General features: G+C 57.3%; 1 protein-coding gene across 3 annotated transcripts in view; it reads left to right on the top strand.

Moving 5' to 3' along the window:
• Positions 1-16856, top strand: part of PRKCA (protein kinase C alpha) — a 249063-nt gene extending 232207 nt beyond the window's left edge. For all 3 annotated transcript variants that reach the window (XM_036451538.2, XM_036451541.2, XM_036451543.2), the window contains 4 exons: positions 443-550; positions 2302-2442; positions 11386-12044; positions 14649-16856. In XM_036451538.2, coding sequence (XP_036307431.1) covers positions 443-550; positions 2302-2442; positions 11386-11550 — 414 coding nt within the window. In that variant the 3' untranslated portion in view covers positions 11551-12044; positions 14649-16856. The remainder of the gene's footprint in view (positions 1-442; positions 551-2301; positions 2443-11385; positions 12045-14648) is intronic.
• Positions 16857-24815: the final 7959 nt, after the last annotated feature.

The raw sequence follows: 24815 nt of genomic DNA on the forward strand, positions 1-24815 counted from the left end.
CTGAGCTCCTGTCACCGCCTCCACGCGGGGGGCAGCTCTGTGTTGGGTCCGAGGGGCCCTGATGTGCATTCCGGACCCAAGCAAGTCCTCTTTGCCCAGGTTCTGAGATCCCCGTCAGAATCCAAGGGCATTAGCATCCTCCACCACCACCCCATTCTCTGAACACACAGCTGTCTATAACCTAACTGGGTCATAATTCCATTTTAACACATAATTGCAAGATTAATGGATTAATTATCATTTATTTGAAAAAAAATCAAAGCATTACTCAGAAACACTTTCCTCAAAGATTGCTTTGGGTTGCCCAGGGAGATCATTAGAGGAGCCGAGGAAAGCATACACCTGCGAGCGAACGAAAGCTGGGCTCATGTTGGCCCCTGGGGCACTGCCTTCCTCAACGACCTGCCTGAGTATTTCTCCATCTTTCTCTCTCCCGGAACAGCCTCCGTTCGACGGTGAGGATGAGGACGAGCTCTTCCAGTCCATAATGGAGCACAACGTTTCTTACCCCAAATCCCTGTCCAAGGAGGCCGTCTCCATCTGCAAGGGAGTAAGTGAACGGGGTTCCTTTTACGATGGCAGACGCGAAGGGCGGACGGGAGCTCTTTCCCACACGTCTCAGCAAGCGGGCGCAGGGACCCTGCGGCTGCCCCCCGCCTTCCCGGGCGAGAGCCTGGTGACCTGCGGGGCGTGGTGGGCAAAGCGGAGCCTGGGACACGGGTTGGCACCCCAACACCTCCCGAAACTCAGTGGCTTTAGTTTGCCATCCTTCCCCCCGCCCCCCATGAAGTTGTGGGGCGGTGTAGCAAGTGATCAAGGACCCTTAGAACGCGTTAGTTCTCCTCCGCACACCACGGTTAGTGCTGAGTCCATTCCTCTGTTGTTGAGATGTAATACGCCTGTAGAAAAGGGCGCCGTCATCAGTGTGCAGCCAGCGAATGGTCACAAAATGGACACGCGTGCCCAGCACCTCGAGAGCTGCCCCTGTCCCGCCCGGCAGTCACACACACACACACACACACACACACACACTGTCACTGCATGCCCTCACTGTGCCTGTTTTGAACTTTGCACACATGGGTCTTGCCGTGGATGCTCCCTGGGTCTGGCTTTTCCCCTGACCTTGCGATGGCGAGATCTCTCCACGCTGCTGGGCGCGGTGGAAGCCCGTCTTCCTCTTGGCTGTGGGGTATTCCGTTGGGCGCATGTGCCGCTCTCTGTGTGTGCACTCTGCTGGTGGGCGCTCGGTCGGCCGCTCTCTGGTGAGGGGCTGTTACAGATGCACTGCCATGAGCCTTCTGGGTCGTGGGTTTTGAGGAGCATGTAAATGAAATCTTCTGCTTACTTATTCAATTTGATTAAGGAACAGTCCTATGTAGTAAAAGGCTCATATGCAAATCAACTGAATGGCGGAACGACCGGTCACTAGAACGCGCACTGAACACCAGGGGGCAGACGTTCAATGCAGGAGCTGCCCCTTGGTGGTCAGTGCGCTCCCACAGGGGGAGTGCCTCTCAGCCAGAAGCCAGGGTCACGGCTGGCAAGCACAGCAGTGGTGGTGGGAGCCTCTCCCACCTCTGGGGCAGCACTGAGGACCCCTCGGGGGATGTCCGACTGCTGGCTTAGGCCCAGTGCAGGCCGAGCTGAGGGACCCCCCCCCCTCCAGTGCACAAATGTCATGCACCGGGCCTCTAGAAAACAAATAAAATTGTAATATATTTAAAGTGTACAGCAGGATGCGGTGATAGATGTATGCACTGGCCATTTGTATCCACGGGTTCTGCATCTGTGGATTCAACCAACCACAGATGGAACATATTTCTTCAAAAAAGTGATATGATTGCTGACATGTACCATGGAAGGAGGCCTACGATGGCTGTGTCTATGCTGAACATACACAGACTTTTTTTTCTTGTCATTATTCCCTACAATACAGTGTAACTGCTATTTAGATGGCATTCACATTGTATCAGGTGTCAGTAACTGGGGGATGATTTAAACTATATGGGGGAATGTGTGCAGGTTATATGCAGACACTGCGCCTTTTCTATGAGCATCCGTGGATTTTGGTATCCACGAGGGGTCCTCGAGCTAATCCCCGTGGACACGGAGGGATGACGGCACCTTATGAGAGGAACCCCACGGTCACGCTAGCTCATCCATCACCTCACGGAGCCCCGCTTTTTCCTTCTGTGGAGAGAGAACCCTTGAGTCTTCTCTCCCGGCACGTTTCAGTCGTACAGCACATCCTATCAACTGCAGTCCCAGGTCACGCATCCGACCCTCTCTCCTGCCTTCCAGCTGATGACCAAGCACCCGGGCAAGCGGCTGGGCTGCGGGCCCGAGGGCGAGCGGGACGTGCGCGAACACGCCTTCTTCCGGAGGATCGACTGGGAGAAGCTGGAGAACAGGGAGATCCAGCCGCCCTTCAAGCCCAAAGTGGTGAGTCGGGGCGCCTCCACTTTCTGGGCCCCGGTCCCCCAAATCCTGTGGGTCCCACCCACCCTTTTCCCCGAGCGAGGATGGCAGCGACCTCGGGATGCTGCAGGCGGAAATGGCCAGTGCCCGCCTTGCCCTCCGCTCTGTGTCTGAGCCCCCAGCATTCCTGCTGGCTTTGGGAGTCAGGACAGATGGGCAGCGAGGGGAGCCTGTGTCTACCGTGCACTGCAGCAGTGCGATGGCCAAGCAGCCCCAGAGGCGGTAGAGAGCCGGGCAGGGCTGCTTGGTTTGATGTCATGGTCTGTGTTCCTTGCTGAGAGGCCTCGGCGGACTTCTCCGCGGCTCCGGTTGTCCTGGGCTTGCCTGGCACCCGGAGCAGAACCTGTGGGCAGGCCCTGGGCGCCGGTCTCCCATTGGCCGCTGCCCCTGCTGCAAGGGGTGTATCAGCCACCATGTTTGGTGTCGCCATCTTTATTCAGACTCTTCCTATAGGGCCCCCACTCTCTCCATTTATTTAACGAACACAACGCCCAGGCCCTGTCCTGAGGGCTTTACACAGTCGTTCATTTAACCCTGAAGGTGGGTACTGTCGCTCCCAATAACCGTTGAGGAAACTGAGGCTCAGAGAGGCTGAGTGACTTGCCTGAGGACACACAGCTGGCAGGTGGTAGAACGAGGGTTGGGACTCTGTGTTCTGGCTCCTAGATCCGTGTCCTCCCCCACCACACCCCTCCCTCCCCGCTCCGCCTCGAGGGCTGCCCCCAATGCGAGCGGCGCCTGCTCCTGCCTTTCTGAATGTTCCTGTCTCTGGAGGTAAAGTGCCTCCAGGCCTCCTCGCTCCTGCACTGCCACGTTGCAGGGCCTCCAAGGAGGCTGTCTCTGCACCCGTGTCTGAAGCCGGGTGGGTCCGTGCCGCAGCTCGGTGGGCACCTCCGCCAGCGATGCTGACAGGCGGCATGATGGCACAGGCGCCTCTGCTGGCGGTGCAGACAGGCGGCATGATGGCACAGTCGGTTTCAGAGGCGGTCCTGGTGCTGGCTCGGCCCAGATCTGCCTCCAGACGGGTGCCCCCGGATCAGGCCGAGGGGGCCCTCCGGGTGGCTGGGTTACTGAGTGGAAGGCACACGGCTTCCTCGTCGAACGTGCTCATGCGCCCTCCACCCCAAGAACAAAGCCGCGGGCAGCCAGTGGGTTTATGGTGCCGAGGCATTGTTAGCACGAACTGGAGAAACACTGACATTCATGAGGTCAGTGCCTGTCTCCTGAGTCATCATCTCAGGTGGGAGCCTTATGCACCTGCCGCCCCACCTCCTCCCCAGCCAGTCCCAGGTCTCGGGGTCTCCAGGCGCCCTGAGCTCCAGGTCGCAGAGCCTGGTCTGAAGGGGGCAGGGGATGAGGACAGCGAGGAGGGATGCTGGGGGCTGTCTCAGCAGAACCCTGTTGGGGGTTTTCCTTTGTCCCTTTCACCATTACCTACCCCATGACATGGAACATGAAAGGTGCACCCTCACGTCGCACCCGCAGCCTCGTTCCTACAGGGCAATGTAGACACTTGCTGCCCCAGCTCGAGGTGTCAGCAAAACCCCTTCCCAGAACAAGCCGAAACACAGCCAGGCCCTCACACACACCTCTCAGTCCCCACCTCGCTGTCCGAGGACAGTGCTGGTTCGCAGGGGCTTTCGCCTTCCTGGGTGTTCGGCCCTGGACTCGACCTTGGGGAAGAGAGAACATAACTGGCGAGGCAGCCAGGAGTGCCGGGGCCCCAGGGCCGTGGAAATCACTGGGTGTGTAGTCCGGCAGTGGAGCCGCAGGCAGTGTGTGTGTGTGTGTGTGTGTGTGTGTGTTCATTCCTGAGGCCCTGCTGTCTGTTCGGTTTCTAACCGAGTGCCCGTTAAAATAAAAAGCCAGTCACCTCTGGCTGTGAAGGGACGGCCCAGAACTCACCAACGGGAGCAGAAAGCATGGCCAAGACCCCGACACTGACGGCTTTGATGGAAAGGCCTGTTTGGCGAGAGCCCTGGCCAGAAGGAAGAAAGAGACCTTACACGCTCACAGCGGATTCCTCAGGCAAGGGCCTAGTAAGACCTGAGCCCCCTCGGTTACCCAGGGGCTGCTGGGGTCGTTGTTGTGCTCCTAAGCTCAGAAGTCTTGTCTTCCTTATATTTGTTATTTTTGAACCTCCAAAGAGAGATGACCCCAAACCCCTGACTTCCCAAAGCGAGCGGAGAATTCTGTCACTGCACCACACAGAGCTCATCGGAGGACCCGGTTTCCTCCGTGCTCCGTCTTCCTTCATTTTCCTGCCGGCCACAGGGACATGGCTGACATGAGGCCCGGGGGCCCCTCGAAGGCGGATCCCCCCGACAGGACAGGGACACGTCACGCCGAGTGGGATCCATCCAGAGGCCCTAGGCAGGACTTTCGATGGTGTGGCCGCGGCCTGGATTCTCTCTCTTTAAAAAAAAAAAAAAAAAAAAATGGTTTTTAAATTGATTTTTAGAAAGAGAGGAAGGAAGGAGAGAAAGAAACATAGATGTGAGAGCAACATTGATCAGCTGCCTCCTGCACACCCCTCACCAGGGACAGGGCCCACAACCCAGGCCCGTGCCCTGACCAGGAATCGAGCTGGCCACCGCCCGCCCTGTGCATAGGATGGTGGGCAACCGCCTGGGCCTGGATTCTCTCTGAGGCGGAGCAGAGGGAGGGAGTGACCGAGTCAGGTGAGGAACGGTGGGCATCTCCCCTGAGACTGGCTGGTCTGGAGCTCACACGGAGGCACAGGGGGGCCGTGGGGAATGAGGCTCGGCCAGAGGGACAGCCTGCACTGCGGCGGCCCATTGTGGGGAGGCCCGTGGGGAGGTGGCGGGGGAGGTGATTTTCTAGAGCAAGGGGTGATCGCTGTGACCTGGAGGTTTTGTACAAGAAAAGCAAGAACAGAAACAGCCGCTCTGCCCTCCTGGGTGTGAGGCCGCACAGAGCTCTCCCTCGCTGTGGAAAAAGCAACTGCAAGCCGCTCGCTTCCCTCCAAGAAACCCGGAGGGCCCCGGCCCCGGCCCCGGCCCCGGCCCCGGCCCGTCCGCTCAGCATTTGGCCGAGTTCCGAGCGAAAAGCCCGGAGTCATCAAAAACAGGCCCCATCAGACGGTCCCTCGGAAGGAGCTGCCTTTTTATTTTTAGGTTTAACGAAGAAGACACTCAGCAAAGGTGAATACTTCATTTCTGAAGGGGACACACACACACACACGTGCACACATGGGAGAGTCAGTGGCAAACCTAATGCCTCTTCACATCTGATGCCTAAAGCAAAGGGCATTCCAGGTGCCTATTCTGCCCCTGCCAGGGGAAGGGGATGGGGGCAGACAGCCCTGCGGGGCTGTCGGAGCCATCACACGGCTGCATCCAATCAGGAACGGGCAGCGGGAGGCGCATTGTCCCGGCCTCTCCGTGGAACCAGCAGCCCAGCAGCGGTGACACTAACTAAAGGTGAGCCCCGGACAGATGCGGGAGCTTCTCGGCACCATAGGAACACGCACAGCCATCAGGGCCAGAGGTTCGGCCACATTCTGATGCACAGAAGGCGCTCTGAAGCCTTCAACCAGCCTACGACAGCACTTTCTACTCGGTTAATTAGAGGCGAGAAGGCTTCCTTTCCCCGATAATTACCCTCCCACAGACGGTTCTGCTCGAAAGAGACACGGGAAGCAGGGTGGCCTTTAGAAGAAAGACCCACAGCGGCCACAGGTCTGGTACAAGCCTCCAGGAGCTCCCGCGGGAGTGGGCGAGCTGACAGGCTCCCAGTGTCACTGCGGTGGCCACTCCGGCAGCCTTTCTGGGAAAGGAGCCTGATCAGCTGGAGCCGGCCACTTGGGAAGGCCAGCCCAGCCGGCGGGCTGATGTTTAGCATCGACCTAAGAGCCAGGAGGTCACAGTTCGATTCCCAGTCCAGGCACTTGCCCAGGTTGTTGGCTTGATCGCCAGGGTAGGGCGTGCAGGAGGCAGCGATCCATGATTCTCTCATCATTGATGTTTCTGTCTCTCCTCCCTTCCTTTCTGAGATGAGTAAAAATATTTTTAAATGTCAACAATAAAGGAAGGCCAAATGGAGGGCATCCTGTCATTCCGTAGAACAAGCCCAGGCCCACGAGAACCCGCTCATTCACCGTGTGCCTCACAGCCTGTGTCCGCCAGCAAAACCGCGGCCTCCTGACCGGGCCTGGCCTTTCTGAGCGCGGCTCTGAGGCGACGGGGGAGGTGAACACGGTTCCGTTTGGTCTGAGAAGCCACAGCCTGGCTCGTCTCTCGCCACAGGTGACGGCAGCAGGTGAAGGAGGCCCCACCCCCTTTATAAAGTTACTCTCCGAACACCAGCTGCAGGTGGTGAACTAGACGGCTCAGCAGCAGGGAGGGTCCCAAAACAAAGACACTTGTCTCCCATCCGGGGCCACTAGCCTCAGGGTTCACGTCTGTTCCGTAACCTCCGGAAAGTGGTACACGCGCGTGCACCTACACCCACGTGGGGCCGCACCATGCCGCCTGGCTCGCACCTTATGGCTCTCAGGACAGCAGACCTCACAGGCGTCTCCACGGGTTTGTGGCATCCTGTACACACTGGGGTTCCGGGGACGGGCACTGACTGTTCCAAACGCTCTCCCTGTCCGTTCTTATTCTCCAGGCCTTCTGCACCAAAACACTCTGGCTGCAGTGGGCATCCCGGCCCTCGGTGAGCACACCTCACGTTCAGCCCTCGGCGCCTGCCCCTGCTTGCGCTGGCCGTGCACGGAAGACCCTCCCCGGAGCATGCTGGCCTTCTTAGAGAGGCCGGGCCAGGCTGCTGCCCCGTGGCCCTGCTCCCTCCTGGGTGGCTCCGTAGCGTGGATCTGACCTCCCGGGAGGCCCAAAGCAGACGGTGTCCACTCATCTCTGTTGTTTAATCCCATGGAGACGGCACCCACCCAGGGGCAGGGGCCACGCGCAGACATGGGAGCGTTCTTACTAACACTGCGTGCGCCGGGACCCGGCACGGGGCTGCGGGCTTGACATGTGAGCGCGGCTCCCCTAAGACCAAGCACATCCTGCTGCCTCGTAGTCGTCAGCCAGGGTCCCACCTGGTGCGTGTCCCTCCTCCTCCCCGTCGCTACACGCCTGTCCTCTCGGTTGGTTGCGTGCTCTTCCCGCTCTTCGGGGCTTTGTGTGGATTTGCTTGGAAATGGCAGTGTTTTCATGCTACTCACACTCCCGTGACCCTGCCGGGGACCCTGGGTTAGAGTCTCGTGCCCGGGCACCGAGGGGAAGGGCAGGGTCCTCACCCGGTGGCCTCTCCCAGGTCAGGACCGGAGCGAGGGGCCCGCCTCCACGGCCTCACCCACAATGCCAAGGGCGGAGAGTGGGCCGGGGGCCACCTGGGCCCTGACGGGGCATCAGGGGCCCAGGGTCGTATCTCTCTGTGCTTTGTCACAGCTCCCCAGGCCTAGCATCGCCTAGGTTCGTGTTAGTAATGGGTGATTTTACCAAATGGGTAGGAATGACAAGGCCAAAAAAAAAAAAAAAAAAAAAGCGAGGTCCCGAATATAGAGCTGAGGGGGAGGGGGAGCTGGCTCCTGGTGCTTGCTCACGCCTCGCAGGTGATCACACGCCTCTCACACGCCAGCACCTGCTCCCCGTGGTGCCTCCGCCCAGGTGGTGCCTCCCTCAGTCCCTTGGGTCCTCAGAGGCGTGCAGGGTGGACGTGCACGGCCTCCTCTGACCCTTACAGAGGTCCCCTCACGGCGTGTTGTCCGAAGCATTGCCCTGGGCTTTGGCACTCTGGTGGGTCCCTCGTCCCCCTGTGTCCCCCTCTTCCTGGTGTCAGATGTGGCCCACTGAGCACAGATGTCCTCTGGGCTCCAGCCCAGGGGCCAGAGGCTGGGCTGCTGAAAGGGAGGGCCCCTCGCCAGGAGTTTTGCCCACAAGTAGCAAATGCCGCCCTCCGCTTCTGCATGCTGTGCGGTGGCCGAGAGCCCTGAGCCCAGGGACCCCCAGGCCCACCGTGGTCACAACCGCGACAAAGGCTGCAACCACGGTAGCAGGTTCCCCAGCCCCAGTAGGGGTGAGTGTGGGAGGCAGCCAATGACTACGTCTCTCACAGTGATCTCTCTCTTTCCCTCCCTCCCTCCCTCCCTCTCTTCCCTCCTTCCCTTCCATTCTCTCTATAAATCAATGGGGGGAAATATCCTCAGGTGAGGATTAAAGAAAAAAGAAAAGAAAAGCGGGTGGTTGAAGGTCTGCTGCAGTATGACCTAGGGAGCGTGCCCATTCCCAGGCCAGTTTCTCGGGGGAGGGGGGAGGACTGGGTTCCCGGCATGAAGAGCCCCCTGTGGTGGGGAAATGAGCGCTGCTCCTCCCAGGGCGGAACGGCTGGTAAAAATAGCTGTGCCCGCGCCCCCCTCCCCGCCCCCGTGGGAGAACGTGGCGTCTTTCTGGTGTGACCCCCCTGAGGACAGCCACCCCCCCCTGTGTCCTCCATCTCCTCCGTCCTCGGGGTCCGCCTCCCGCTCTCCAGGCTTCCTCCGGGGGCACTCGAGGCACAGCCCGAGCCTCAGGTGCCCCGTCCCAGGCATCCTCACCGGAGGGAGCGGGTTTCCATCTGCCCACATCCTGTTTCTCCCTCTGGGATCAGGAGAACTCCACGGAGACTGGGAACTGGAGAGAGAAGGGAGCGGTGTGCGGGGGCGAGCAGCCCGGGGGCCTGCGGGCCGGCCCCGTGGGCGGTGATCCAGGGCAGAGCTCGGGTGGCCCGGCCCCTCCTTGCCCCAGGCGCCGTCCATGGTCCGTGGCCGGCGTGAGGCTTTCAGAAGTGGGGGTTTCTGCTCCAGGTGTGGCAGCACGTGGCCCCTAAGCGAGCCCTCAGGAGCGCCCTGCGCTGGGTGACGCTTTAGAATTTGATGCCCTGGACCAGGCGTCTTCAAACTACGGCCCGCGGGCCACATGCGGCCCGCAGAGGAGTCTGATCCGGCCCGCCAGGTTTTTTGGGCAGTGAGCGCAGCCGAGGTGTTACAGTAGGAATTAGTAGTTCATACAGTCCGGCCCTCCAGCTCTCTGAGGGACCGTGATCTGGCCCCCACTTTAAAAAGTTTGAGGACCCCTGCCCTGGACCGTCCGTCCCCTCCCCAGGCTTCTGCGTGGGCCGCCTTTTAGATCTTGGGAGCTCTTCCTTCAGTTGTGTGCGTGTGTGTGTGTGTGTGTGTGTGTGTGGATTTCAGAGAGAGAGGGAGAGAAATCAATGATGAGAGAATCATTGATCCGCTGTCTCCTGCACATCCCCTACTGGGGCGCAAGCCCGTGACCCAGGCAGGTGCCCTGCCGGGAATCAAGCCATGGCCCCCTGGCTGGTGGGTCAGTACTCCACCACGGAGCCCCACCCGCCGGTGGGCTTTCTCACTTCCTGTTCTGTGACGGCTAACGGCTGGCTTTGGACTTCTCTCTGGAAGAGGTTTGGTCCTCCAACGCTGCCAAGATGGTACTCACATGTCCACACAAGTCCAGAGCGAGTCAGGAGACCCCAGCCAGCAGAGGGACGTTCGATGCCCTGGACCGGCTGGCCTTCCTCTTCCTTTGAGAGACGTCCCCCTCCTTTCCGTCGTCCCAGGAGTGCCTCTTGCCCATCTCTGCCTGGTTAGTGAACAGCAAAAGGCCTGCAGGTGATTGCTCCTCCAGGGAGCATGGCCCCAGCCCCTGGAGACTCACTGAGCGGTGTCCATCGGCCAGGTTCCCAGAGGACGTTCTCCTTGAAGCCAGCTGGACAGTGGCTGGAACGCTCGCTGACAGCGCTTGCGCCGTGGGCTTTGCCGTTTGTCCCTTCTCTGCTCGCGGATGCCGTTCCTGCCTGATCTCCTTGTTTGAGCTCAAGCCCGCGTCCACCTGGCTCCGCCATCTTGGTGTCAGCGCTGCTGACATGTCAGACCAGGGTGTCTAACAGCACCCCTTGCCTCTGCCCACTAGAGGCCAGTGACACCCCCGGCCCGAGTCATGATAACCAAAAATGCATCCAGACATGGCCCAGCGACCCCAAAAAGGAGGTGGGGTGCGGAGTTGTCCCTGGTTGAGAACCTCTGGTCCATCCCAAGGAGGGCTGTTCCTCTAGCTGTTACCGCAGCTGCGTGTCTGCATGTGTGTCTCAGCCTCCACAGGGTGGCTCTGCTTGCCGCCCGTCTTCCCTGAGTGCCAGGGGGACCCAGAGGAGAGAAACATCCCCACAGACAGCCAGCAGGCTCTGCTCTGCATCCTCTGGGCACTCCAGCCTGAGGCCCCTGCACACAAACTCCATGTCGACCCATGGGCTGGCGGACCAGATCTATCCAGACAGGCGGAAGTCTGCCTGTGCCCTGGGGGTGTACCCATCCTTGCCTTCACCGGTCCCCCCTCATCCCCCTGCAGTGTGGGTCAGGGACGGGTCTAGGGGTTGAGCAGTTGGAAGACACGAGTCACAGCGCCTTTACTTCATTACAAATATGGTTACAGAGAAGCAGACGTGGAGCAGTAACCCCAGCCTCAGGGTCTAGGGGTCACTGCCTGCACCCCACCCATGTCCTGGCCTTTCACATGGAATCAAGACTGATGTGTGGGGGTGCAGGCCTCGCATGCGTATGTCTGTGCGTGTGTGTTCGCGCGCGCGCGATCCATGCTCAGGCCCTGCTTGCTCTGTAAGATGGACTTAAGCAGCGGCCCCCTTGGGTCACCTCACTGTCCACCGTGCACTTCTGCTGAGGGGTTCACTGTGGTCAGGGGGTGAAGACGCACACCTGAGCGAGGTGTTGGCTGTGCCTGGCTTTCCATCCAGCGGCCTGCAAGCCTCCGAGTTCTCCCGCCTAACCTGCCCGCCGCCCGGCGGCTCCTCCCTGCGCGGTGCCCTTCGCCCCCGCGCCCCGCGCGCTTACTGACCTCCCTCCCCTCCTCTCCTCTCCCTCCGCAGTGCGGCAAAGGCGCGGAAAACTTCGACAAGTTCTTCACCCGCGGGCAGCCCGTGCTCACGCCTCCCGATCAGCTGGTCATCGCTAACATCGACCAGGCCGACTTCGAAGGGTTCTCGTACGTCAACCCCCAGTTCGTGCACCCCATCTTACAGAGCCCCGTATGAAGCTCGCCTGCGACCACAAACGCCCCCCCCCGCCCCCGCCCCGCCCCACCCCTTCCCCGCCGCGGGACATGACCGCCACCCTGACACTGCGAGGCCCAGGCCTCCCTTCTCGTTCCAGACGGAGGCCAGCAAGACCCTCCGGTGGTTAGTCCACACGTGACCTCTCGGAGGTCAGGGCCTCTCTCTGAGAACCAAGAACCGTATCTTAGCGGAAGAGAACCAGAGCTCCGTGTCCAGTCTCATCATGGTGTAGAGGCCGCCTCCGGCCGCAGGGTCCCCTTCCTGGAAAGCAAACAGACTCTTGCCTCTTTTTGGTACGATTTGATATATTTCCCCCTCCCGTCCTGTCCGTCGGCGTTCACCATCAGCATCCTGCCCCCTCACCCCCACCCCAACCAGAGATGCGGGCTGGATAGGGCCCCACCCACCCAGGCGCCTTGGGAAGGAGCCGGGACCCCCGAGAGGAGAGGAGAGGGCGAGCCGGGAGGGTGGGGGTGGGCCGCGCGGAGCACCTGCCCTTCGCTCTCCATGGAAACAGTCGCCCGGCCAGCTCGCTGCTCCCAGATGTGAATAGTCATCACCCAGCGGCGACCAGTTATTTTTCTTAAGAAAAGAGAGAGAGAAAGGAAACCTCCGGGGGGACATCGGTGGGTCTGTTGTCTGGCACCCACGCGTGGTCGCTTCCCGTCGTCACGACGCCTGCATTTCTTTGCAAGAGGCCAAACCTTCTAAGGACTTCGCTGAACGAGCACAGGATGTCCGAGGACCGACGGGTGCGTGCGCACGTCCGCCGTAACCTCCGGGAGATGACGCCGCGGTGCGGTGCGGTCCGGGGTGCCATCCGCAGCAGCACCACGCACCAGTGTAGTTCGCCAACCCTCCCGCCCCCGCGCACACCCACGTGCCGCTGCCTGCGCCCCAGCGAGCGGAGGGCACGCCCCGCCCCGTCCCTTTTGTATTTATTTATGGACTAGGCCGCCGTGGCGTTTCGGGGAGTACGATGTACAGGAACTTAAAAGTGTTTGCTTGAGACTCGGTCCCTCCCGAGGGACTTCTCTCCCGTCCGTCTCCGGCCCTGGCACCCCCCCGAGGGATGGAAAGCTATCCGGCTCCGGCCCCCACGTCCGGCTCCTGCTGCAGAGACAGGAAGCCTGGCTGCGAGATGCTTCCTTGCGAGAAGGGTTTTGCTCTGTTTTGCAGATGCATCATTGCAACGGAGTCTGCGTGTTTATAACAAACCTTCATCCCCAGTGAGTCTCTGTCACTGAGATAAGCATATCATCAAGCATAAGGAGAGTATTACCATCCCTTCACAAGAGAAAACTGTGCTGCATCCGGGAAGGCTCTTGTTTCTCATCTGCTTCTGAGATTAAGTTTTAGTACATCCGCTGCTTCCTCTCCCCCGGCCCCACGTGCCCCCTGAACATGGCCTCTGTGTTGGGCATTCTGATTTTTTAACCTAGATCGAATTTCAGAAATGAATGGCCATTTTACCTGATTAATCGGACATATGTGTACATATACATATATATATATGTATGTCTATTTGATTCTACCTGCAAACACGCGCTTTGGGGTTATTTTTGAGATGAGACTGTCTTGGCTCCCTCGCGCCGGCTTCTGAGTGGGGTCCGGCCCTCTTGCTCCTGGGGAGGCGGGGATGGCGGACTCTGGTGGGAGCAGAGGTGGTGTGCTCACAGCCCTTTCCTGGCTCCTGGGAGCAGCTCCAAGCTGAGGGCCTCCTCTGCTTGGTTCTGCTGTGTGCCTGATGCTGGTGGGACGCAGGGGCTTTGAGGGGAGACCCCGTCTGTCCTGGGGACGAAGGGAGGGGTGGGGAGCAGGGCAGCCCCGGAGAAGCCACTCCTCAGCCGCCCCGGGTGGACCGTAGAGTCCGAGCAGCGGTCCTGCTGGTCGGCACACGTGTGGGGGTCGCGTCCGCGCCAGGCCCCCCTCAGTTTGACCTGGTAGAAAAGGGACCAGTTTATAGAAGGAGCCTAAGAAGCGGAAGAGCCGGTCACTGTGACCAGAACGGAGCCGAGGGAAGGAAGGTCCCAGAAATGTCCTCGGCCTACACATCGCTCGTCCGGGGCCCCGAGCCCTCGCCACCGTCTGTGCTCAGCCCGACTCCTTCCTCCAGGAAACACACACACACCTCCCAGCTGCCCGCATCCTTTCCTGACCTGTGCCGTTTCCAAAGAAAAGGCCCGTCTGCAGACCGGCACTGCGCCCGAGACAGCAGGCTGGGGGCCAGGTGGGGAGGCTGCCCCCGACCCGGCCTGCTCGGTGTGTTGCTGTGTCTGGATCTCGATACAAACTCCTGCTTGGAAGGTTCTGGAGCCCAAAATAGTCACTGTGGGAAGAACATGTCACGCGGAAACCATTCCCAAGCTCGCAGCCACAGCGCCTATGGAATCCCATGGCGTCCTGCGCGTGAAGACCCAGCAGCCTGGTGGGGCTGGAGCGAGGAGGACCTTCCGGGTGACGGGGAGCCTCTGGGAGGTCCAGCCGGAATCACCAGGGCCTGTGGAGGTCCGGCACGGTCGAATCTAACAGAATCCGAGCCTCCACCGAAAGGCCGTCGCAGGGCCCTGCAGCAGTTCCTTCTCTCTGCAGCTCAGCGAAAGCCGCCAGGTGTTTGGTTTGAATGGAAGACTCGGGTGCAGCCCGCCGGAGTTGGCGGGAGGTTCACTCAAGGCAAGAACTGACTCCGAAGGCTGATAAAGGACTGCTCGCCACACGTCCATGCAGCACCGCTGTCTGTCTGTCCTCGTGAGGCTTCTTATTGGGATTTTGGTGGGAAATCAGAAGGGTGGGAGCTCTCTGGATAGGACCCGAGACTGCAAGACGGGGGTGAATGCAGCCCACACGTGACCCCTGTGCACCACTCTGAGCTCAGCTCCAGCAGAGCGTGGGGCCTGCTGGGGGAGGGTGCAGACCCCAAAGGGACATGTTCTGAGAAGCAAGGGTTGGCGGAGGCAGAGGCGGGGGAGGCGTTGGGAGAAGAGCAGGTTTCTGTGTGTCCGGAAGGAGGCTTGCCAAGGAAGAGGAGAGGGCACCTGGGGGGCTGGGGGGGGGGGGAGAGGGGAGAGGCCGGGGAGAAGCTGTTCCGTTCCCAGGGCTTCCATCAAGGTCGCTGGTGCAGAAGAAACGCTGCTGGCTGGCCCTGGAGAGCAAGTTTGTTTCCAGGGACTTAGCCTGGTCCTCACAGAGCAGCTCCCAAATGCCAGCAGCATCCTCACCAGCTGTGTCCTGCGTGGGAGTGGCTGAGCCCAAACCACCCACCTGCCCTGGAAGCCAGCGGGTCACACCTTCTCCCCCGGGCGCCGCCAAGCACAGGGCACAGGGCAGCCGGCGAGGTTGGGGGAGTCACCAAAACTAACAGTGGCCCCCGCCTGATCCCACTTGGCAAGGGGAGTTTGATTTCTGTTTTTAGGGGGTTTTGCTGGGATTTACTTTCTCTCTGCTGCAGAGAGGAGAAAGCAAGCGTCTTACGTTTTTAGAAGAAGCAGGAAGTCACTGCCCCTGACAGTCCTTCTCTCACTTGGGTCTTGCATGCGCCGTTCACGCCATTTCCCCGTTTCTCTAAAACCCGGCGAGGGGGGAGTGCTCCCCCACCGAGCACACCAAATCATCGGGATCTCGACACAGGTGGGCGCTGAGCCAGGGCCCTCCAGGGCTGGGGGAGCAGCGACTGCCGACAGGTTGTGGAGGAAGGGGACAGGGTTGTAGGGCCTGCGCCCCAGCCTGACAGCGAGCTGGGAAGTATTTTAAACACCTTCTTCTCAAGTGCTCGGGTGGCAGGAAACCGGGGAAGGTTCCCTGAGGTGGACATGGATGAAAGCCGTTGTCACGGTGACCACAGCCCCGTGAATTCTGTGATGCCCTGGACCCTGGGAGGGTTCCCTGTGCCTCTGCCTGTGAGCAAGTGCCCGTCAGTCACCCTGGAGGCAGGACTCGGTCATCCAACAGCCTTACGACGCCCCTACACTAAGGCCCACGGGTTCCAAAGACCTTTTTTAAAAAACCTTAAGACATTAACTCCACGAGAACAACTGGGCGTGCTGGGCTCTTTGTACTTTTTTATAGAGAACTTTAATAACTCCAGCCTTCTTTTAAAATGAGTTTTTAAAATAAAACCACTGACAATTTGATAAGACTCCCATCACGCGCTCCCTGCGAGGGCCCAGCGGTGGGCAGCTGGAGCAGCCCCCACCTGCACTCCCATGCGACCTCCTCAGAATGACAGAAAGTCCAGGTGGAGCATCTGGCAGACGGACACTCTCCGAATTTGTCACAGACCCTGGGGACAGCCGTCTACGACCTAGGAACTCATAGGCCCTCAAAAGATGGCTTCCTTGTCCCTCTCCAGATGCAGCCCTCGGATAGCTCCCAGGGTCCCTGAGCCTTCTCCTTGCTCTGCATGGCTCTGAGACCACCCTTTGGCGGGAGAGAGGATGCTTCCTCAGCTCTGTCTCCAGTCCCCGGGGGTCCCCAGGCCCCTCACACTCGGTGAAACGTCAGAGATGTCCCCTAGGGACTCTGCTCACCGGGCAGCTCAGACACAGGTCAGCATCCCTGAGAAGGAAGAGGCAGCACCTGGTGCCCCGGCTTTGTGCAAAGTCCTTTCCTGTGTGCGTGGACAGGGCCCCCCTTTTCAGAAAATAACTATCCAGTCCACTTTATAAGAACCTTTTCTTCTACGATAAGACAGAGGGTGGCTTCGCGCTTTCAGACTAGACAGCGGCGTCCACGTCTCCCCTGCGTAACCCTGGAGGGGTGCCGGGAGGGTCCGCAGCGTGTGCTGATGCCCCTCCCGGGAGAATCCGTTCTTTCCCCGCGGGGGCCAGTGGGCACGAAGTCACCCATGAAGACGGTAATCCTTTTAGGTCCAAAGGGTCTAAAAACTCACCTCGTATTCCCTTCTCTTAGGGTATTTCAGAATAACTTTTCTAGATGGTCAGAAACATTTGAAATCATTGCTTTTGCTACGTAATTTCATGTGTGTGTGTGTGTGAAGGACCTGCCATGTGTGAAGCGTTCATTGGAAACCGTCGCGTAAGACCCCAGGTTCGCGTGAAGGAGGAAGACAGAGAAAGGGGCAGAGGTTTCTCTCTTCTGTATCAGCACCTGCCGACAGCTGTAGGCCGTCCGCTGCCTGCTGGCACTGGGGGTATCGCGGGCGAGATGAATGTACAAATTACTGCATTGCTTTCCTCGATTCATATGACCTCTAACCTTTGTTTGCATGACATGCTTTGTTAGGTACATTATTAAGTGTGTATGAATAAATATAATGATCATTCCTTCGTGTACTTGGTCTCATTGGCATCCTTGGTGTTACCGGAGCCGTTACTGTGTCACAGCCCGTGCCCTCGAGGTGTTCACCAGCTCAATTAAGGACACCAGATGTATGCGTCAGGATTAATTAAAGACCAGGTCTCGAAGGCTTCTGCCGAGCTCATGCCCAGGGAACCCATGTTCCCGTCTCTGCCATCGGCCCAGCCGCTGGAGCCCGAGGCCACCTGTCGCCCGTCACACAGAGTGAGGGGTGCCAGCCCTGAGCTCCCTCCGGCCTCTCGCGGGCTCTGGCAGTGGGATTGCAGCTCAGCTGGAATGCTGATGCACTCGGCACAGGCAGAAGTTATCTGTCTCACATCGTGTCCCCGTCTGAGAGCCCGCACCACAGGGAGCAAGGCCGAGCCTGCAGGGAGGGTGCCAGAAGTGCTTTTGGCTCTGAGGAAGCAGAACTGGATGTCTCCCCAGGATTCTTTTTTTTTTTTTTTTTTTTTTTTTTTTTCACAAAAGCTAATTCGATAAATACATTGCAGAGAGGCTTGTTCTAGACGAGAGAGGGGAAAGGACAATATGGTTCCAGAGACACAGAAGAGCCGGTGATGGGCTCAAGGACTCAGATGCAGGTGAAAATGGTAAAGAAAGTAAAAACAGAACGCCGATTATAAACACGTACACACACACACACACACACACTGATGAGCATGCTAGGTACTTTTCTGGTCCTTTACATGCATTTATTTAAAGTCCACAGAGACCACTCGAGGTAAGTCCTCCTTACTGTGCCCATTTTACAGGAGAGGAAAGGTGAGTCCAGAAAGGTCAATAACAATTCCTGGGTGAGCTACACAGGAAGAGCAGAGATGTGGGCCACACCAGGGGCCTTCCTGGAGGAGGCAGCCCGGTGGAGGATAAAATGGAAAGCAGAGGACACGCACAGGCAGGAATCAGTGAACGGGTGGAGGGGAGGGACTTCCTTATCCAACAGCTATCGAATCATGTTGACATAATCATTTCTTGGCACTTGTGCAAATAGAAGTCACTGTGCCCATCTTGCAGACGGGGAAACTGAGGCCCAAACTAATTAACCGGCTTCCAGTTACGTAACTCCTCAGCAGCACGGCGAGACTGGGCACCAGGTCTCTCAGTTTTTGACCAAAGAGGCAGCCTGGGGGGTGGGAGGGAGGCATCCTGGGGCCCTCCCTCATGGCTTCCTTCAAACTCACCCCATCTCGTGGCTGACTCTGATGTCTGCGAGACTAGATGCCCCTCGAACTGTTTCTAGAAGCCACTCTACCTTCAACTGACTTTTTTTTAGCCTCTGGGTGTGGGTGGAGAGAAAAATAGCCCTGGGATTCTCAGAACCCTTTGCAGCCATCCCCCGCTGGCTGACTCTTGCCTGGAGAGGCCCCAACGGAAGGAGCAGGGGCAGGCAGTCCTGTCTGGCCTGGGGCCACCCTCTCACCATAGGACAGCCCTGCAGGAAGCCCACCCAGATGGCAAAAACAACTGAAACTATGTGCCTGCAGATGGCCCCCAGGGAGAGGATGTGGGGCATGGAGGTGGGGGTAGGGGTGGGGAGTGAAGGCTGGCCAGGTGAGGCCAGCATCATCATCCAGTGCCCAGAGAACGTGTCCAAGGAAAGGGCCTATTTCTTCGGCAGTGGGCAGCCTAGGGCGGCGCCGTGGGGCTGGGCTGGGGCAGAATACGATGGGAATGCTGTTAGATCATCTCAAAGAAATTTAGAAAATGTACAAAAGTGACGCCTGATCCTTGTAGCCAATATAGATAAGGGGGGGAAGCTCCCCATTCCCAGATGCCCACTGCCATGTTTAAACCGCTTGGTACCTTGCTCGCTTCACTGGATTTTTATTAATTGTTTTGTTAGCCTTTCACGGTGGGGCAGGGAAACCCTCCTACGGAACTCCGAGAGGACTTGAAGCTGAGCTTTGGAGGCAGGGAACGCAACATGGGCACGCACACGCTTTAAACATGTGACTGTTACTGGAAGCCTGTACGCACATGACTATCAGAAAGGATGGCCACTCTGAATGGGAGATCTCTCTTGTGCATACGCTCTACACATAGTGCTCGACCTAACGTCTCCGATTTGAGTTTATTTGAAAAGAAGCAAGATATTCCCAAGGCAGCCTTCTGTGCACATTGCCTGCCGCGGTGGGGCACGGAGCAGAGATGCAATCCAGCACCCCGCTGTTTGAGTAGTGCCACTGCACACACGTTCCTTCCAGTCCTCAAGAACTCCGTGTGCAGAACACCCTGAAGGGCCACCACTTCCCGATCAGCAGGTCGCCACAGTTCTGTGACTCACGGCCCGATTATCGGACTTCTGGGTTGCTTCCTGGTTATACATTGTTTTAAACAACGAGGGGAATGAGTGTCTTGGTGCCTAGAATGTGGAAGGCCTTCTGGGAAATGTTCAGAAATAGAGAGGCTGAGCATCTTTGAGACTCTGGGTACTTCCTTCCCTTTGTCTTGCTTCCGGAAACCCTGCTCGCCATGGTAACACTGTCCTGCTCGTGGATCAGCTGGTAACTCATGTTTCTCTTCTATGTCAATGCCTTTCTTTGTGGGTCATTGTCGATTGCATCCATTCACTCATGTAGTAAACAAATATTTATGTGAGCACTGGGCTAGGTGCCAGCTCTGGCCTAGGTTTTAGGGGACATGAAAATTACCGGAGCTTATCATCATGAGAAATTCCCCCTTTTGCCTTTTCCCCCAGGATTTGGAGTGGTTTGCCAGTAAAACACTCCGTGTGATTTGTAAAATAAAAATAGAAGGTCAGGACTAAAGACCCTAAAAGTGTAAATATATTTCCCATAAGAGTTAACAAGAAAGAATTTAAAGGAGAGAGAGGGAGAGAGAGAGAGAGAGTTAACAGAATTGCTGTCACTGATCCTTAAACTTGGCTTTGCACTTCATGGCAGCAAAAAGAAAGAAGAAAAAAAGGTCAGAATCATGATCCCCAGGGCTCTCGCACGTGGTGAAAAGGGAAGCAGATGCGTTCCTCCGGGGACAAAACGCCATTCTTACCACTCAGTTTCAGGAGAAATTTCTTGGATGTGATTTCATTACATAGAAGGGAGACAGCAATGGGAGCGATAGTGTCCTCTGCAATGCTGTGGGTGTTGCATAAGAATACACTTTTGCACGGTCTTTCTGCAGTGATCTTGACCATGTTAGGGGCATGACACTGACATGCACCTTCATGGAAGTGGCCGACCAACTGGCTCAAGCCAAGTCTCCAGGTAAGTAATAGCCAATGAGGTGGCCCAACGTGGTCCACAAAAGATAGCTTAGAGTTCCTGGAGGAAAAAGAGCAATGAGATACCTATATGTTTTATCTATCAGCTTGGCCACGATTAAGCTTTGTTTAAAGATTAAAACCCATCTTGGCAAGAGCTGGGAAGCCAGCGTGCCCATGCATGGAGGGTGGGAGTATAAATGGGCACCATCTCTCTAAAGGGCAATTTGGCACAAACTCACAAAAGTCTTTAAAATGTGCTCACACACAGCAAATAGCAGGGGAAGAGGGGTCCCCTAAGGAATAACCAAAAGTGCAGACGGAGACTCGTGTCAGAGCTGCTTCTCCTCAGGCTCCTTGGTTTGCAGTAAACACAGAAATGTCTGGATTTGAGGCAGCTCTGGGAGCTGGGTTTTTGTTGTTTGTTTGATTTCTGTCCATGTTAGCATCTTAGCTTCTCTTTTATTTTATTTAAAAATTTCATTTTAAAATAAGATTCAAAAGAATTTGCAAAATAAGAGAAAAGGCCCACCCCAGAGCGCATGCGCATGCGGGAATCCAGTTTGGATAAGTGATCTCCAGGAGTGCAGAGGGCCCCCCAACAGCAAATAGCCCTGACCTTTCACCCCAGGGGGCCGCCCCTAATCCTCACTGTCTTGAACAGGGGTGGGAAAGACGGGCTGACCTGAGCTTCCTCCTGGAAGGAGGCCGGCCGGGACCTTTCCCAGGAGGTGGCAGTGGTGGAGCGGACCTGGGAGCTGAGTCTGTGATCTCTACAAGCGATGGCTGAGGGGTTGCCATTCTCAATCCAGGTTTCCAGAAGCTGGAGGCGGTCAGATAACCCCAGGCAGGCTCGTTTTGGGAGAGGCCGGTTTATTGTGCCCAGAGGGAGTTCCCCATCTCGATACCAAGCTCTCGATACCAAGCTCTGAAGGATTCGCAGTCCTTCGCTTGGACTGAAAGGCCTGCCAGAGCCCAGGAAAAGCTCGGATTTCTGGGACCAGCTCTCCCAAATAATGTTCATAATTAAAAAGCAAACTTTTGGACAATATAAAAAGTATAAAGAACACAATCATCGTAATCTCTCTTCCAGGGTTAGTGACTGTGAACACTTTGGTATATTTCCTTGTAGTTCTTTTTATTTTGATTTTTTATTTATTGATATGAGAGAGAGAGAGAGAGAGAGAAATTGATTGCCTTCCCGTATGTGCTCTGACCAGGAATGGAACCCACAACTGTCTAGTATTCAGGATGATGCTCCAACAGACAGCCACATCTGATCTTTTTTATTTTTCACAGTGTGTGTATGTATATTATTTCATTTTATTTTTTTCACAAAGTAGGTCACATGATATAAATATTTTGGGTCCAAATTCTCATGTGTCTCTAATAAGTACATATAAGGATACAATAAATACAAGTGCTATTTACATACTATGAGCATCTTTCTATATCCTTAAATTGAAAACCTGATTTTAATGGCTGTATAGTATTCCATCCTATGGGTATGACAAACTTATCCTAATTGATCCCCAAGTAGTAGCTACTTGGGGAGTTTCCTGTTTGTGTGCATCACACATAAGGCCATGATGAGGACTGATAATTAGATCCATGGAAGCTGGGCTGCTGGATCAAAGGGTTCTAACCGTGTCAATGCTTTTGATCCCATGGCCAGACTGCCCTTCCGAAGGTTGTTCCTGTCCTCAAGCTGCAGTCACTGCCTGGGGGAGGGGGTCTGACCCGGTCCATCAGGGAGCCCAGGGGCCCCTCCAGCTGTGCCAGGGCTGGAGGACAGTGGTGGCCAGAGGGCGCACATCTGTCTTCTCAGGAGCACACACAGCTGCTTCCCACACGCTGCTGCTGAGAAAACCACCCTGCCTCCTGTCATCCCAGCTTTTTCCATTAACTTCAAAGCCAGGAAATGGCTCTTTAAGTCGCAATTTTCTGTCATCTCCATCAGGAGCCAGGTAATTGGGGGGAGGAGGAGCAGAGGGGATACAGGGGGTTGGGGGGGGGCCATGTCTGAGCCTGGCCCTGCTGGCTTTGTTCTGAAAGAGGAGCCCGGGCTCCCATTTCCTGCCTCCCTTTCTCCTCACCCCACCCCACCCCACCCACCAGGACTCTTGGCCTTTGTTATAGGAGCTCCCCCACTCCCCCCACTGGCCACTGATGTCCACACTGCAGTTGCCCCTCCAGAGGCAGCCAGTCACCTGACCCCATCTTAGGGGCGCTGAGCTGCTCTGAGCCATGCACAAGTGTGCTGAGCGAACAGCCACTAAGGCCTGCTCTCCTGGAAGTCCCCAAGGAAGTCCTGTGTCCCTGGCCTATTCAGCACCTCAGCTCCTGCGATCCGTGCCCACGGCGGCAGCATGGGTTCATTTACCAGGTGAGATTGGGGTCTCCCTCAGTCCTGGACCGCCAGGCAGGGTTTTTATAGGGTTCAGCAGAGAGCAAGGACAACCTGGAGCCTGCGGGGCCTCACTCGCCTTTTGCAAAGATCCTCCCCAGGCACTGGCTCTGCGCCCGCAGGGAGCTGTCCAGGTGCTGACCGGTGCTGCGCACCCTCTTCCTGCCCCACCTTCAGACCTTTGCTGCCACACTCCCTCTCTTCCAGGTAGGTCCCCGCTGTCTCTCCGCCCCTAACCCCCAATCCGAGGCCTTCATGCCAAGGTCATGTTCGTGAGCACCCTGCAACTTCTCAGCGGTCAGCATGGAGAGGAATCTTGTTCTGTGGGGGGGCTCGCTGCCCGTGGAACTGTTATATAAGCAATAAGCTAGTTGCCAAGGGGACAAATGGCCAGAGCAGAGGCTGAACAGCTGGTCTGCAGGGAGCAGGGAGGGCAGCTTGGGCCAGGGCCAGTGGGAATCCAAACGGCCACCCAGTCACCTCGCAGGGACATGGACAGCAGCAGCGTGGGAAACCTCCAGGCTCCTCACTCTGAGGAGGAGGGGCACCTTCTCATTGAAGAAAAGAAGTCAGTTGTTAACAGGCCGCACCTGGAGGCCTGACAGGGTGCATGGGGGAGTGGGGGGGAGTCAGCTGGTGGCATGGAAATGGCTCAGAATGAACTGAGAGGTGATGGAACAGACAGATGTGCTGAGGTCTGGGCGATGGGACCAGTGAGGTGGAACTGGTGTCCCTGTCGACCCCTCCCCAACCAGCAGGGTCAGAGTCCAGGAGAAAAGAGGGAATGTGCGGGACTGAATCCACCGTCAAGGAGGAGCAGGTGAGTGAGCAATCACACTACGCGTTTCACAAGCCCCGAAGCACAGGCGCACCGCCTGGTCCCTGCCCACCAGCCAGACAGGGACATCCCCTGGTGGCCCCGCCTCTTTGGGGGAAGAGGAGGCTCCTTCTTTCTAGCTTCCTCAAGTCCAGTATTCCAGAGCGCCTGGATACCTCGTGGCCAGGGAGCCTGTCGCCCCAGCCTTCCTGTCCGCCCAGTCACCCAGAATGTGTGGTCCCCTGTGAGCCCGGGTCCTGACCCCGGGCCTGAAGAGTCTGGTGGCTGTGCCCACGCGAGGCATGAGTGATGCCCGTGCCACTCTCCAGTGAGTGCTATACCTTAGTCATTTCCAGGGCGAATTATGTCTCTCCGCCTCCATTTCCTCACCTAGAAATAGGACTGTCCCGGCTCCTAGGGCTGCTCCCCTCATGTCTCCACGATCCCAGAGGCAGGGAAAAGAGGAAGGCCAAGACCTCAGGGGCTCCTAGAACTTCCACCTGCGAGTGACATGTGTCCCTCTGCTCATACTGCTCTGGGCAAAGCAGACCCTCCGGCCAAGCCTGGCTCCAAATAGGCCAGGAGGACGCTCCTCCCACAGGAAGCCCTGCACAAACCCGTTCCCCCAGGGCAGCCTCCACCTCCCCCTCCGAGGGGCCCAGCTGGGCCTGTGCCCTCTGAGACATAACTGGGTATTTCCCTTCACTTGAATGCGAGGCACAACTTGCAAAGCTGGATGTGCTCGTGTATGTGTGTGTGTGTGTGTGTGCACACGTGCGTATGTGCATGTGTGTGTGCACGTGTGTGTGTAGGTGTGTGTGTAGGTGTGTGTGTAGGGTATGTGTGTAGGTGTGTGTATGTGTGTGTGTAGGTGTGTGTATGTGTGTGTAGGTGTGTGTGTAGGTGTGTGTGTGAAAGAGAGTATGTGTGTGTGTGTGTGTGTGTGTACACGTGTGAGTAGGGGTGTGTGTAGGTATGTGTGTATGTGTGTGTGTGCATGTGTGTGTAGGTGTGTGTGCACGTGTGTGTGTAGGGGTGAGTGTGTAGGTGTGTGTGTGTGTTACTAATTAAGACCTAATGCATGAAGCCATCCCTGATTTGCTCAGATTCGCCCAGGATTCAGAAAAAGCAGAGGTTTTATGAAACTTCTCAGCCAGCGTGGAATGCATGAATTATTGAAAGGACAGAAAAAGACCCAGGGAGGAAGCGCTGCTCCATTATTCATCAGGCCCGGGGTCCCCAAGTCCCCGAGCGCAGCCGGGGGCGGTGACACCTACAGCATTTCCCCGTTGTGTCTCCAGCGAAGGCTTTCGACACACCACGGTGACAGCCTCCTGCCCACACCATCCACTGCCTGGCTCGTTACCTGGACCAGTCCAGGCCGAACTGCGGGCTAAGTGCGTTGGTGTTTAGTGCCCACCCACCTCCCCTTTCTAGCACTTTCTGCTCACAGGCCTCGGAGCTGAGGTCCAAACTCAAAAAAA

Source organism: Pipistrellus kuhlii, unplaced genomic scaffold (genome assembly GCF_014108245.1).
Source record: "Pipistrellus kuhlii isolate mPipKuh1 unplaced genomic scaffold, mPipKuh1.p scaffold_m20_p_22, whole genome shotgun sequence".
NCBI lineage: Eukaryota > Metazoa > Chordata > Mammalia > Chiroptera > Vespertilionidae > Pipistrellus > Pipistrellus kuhlii.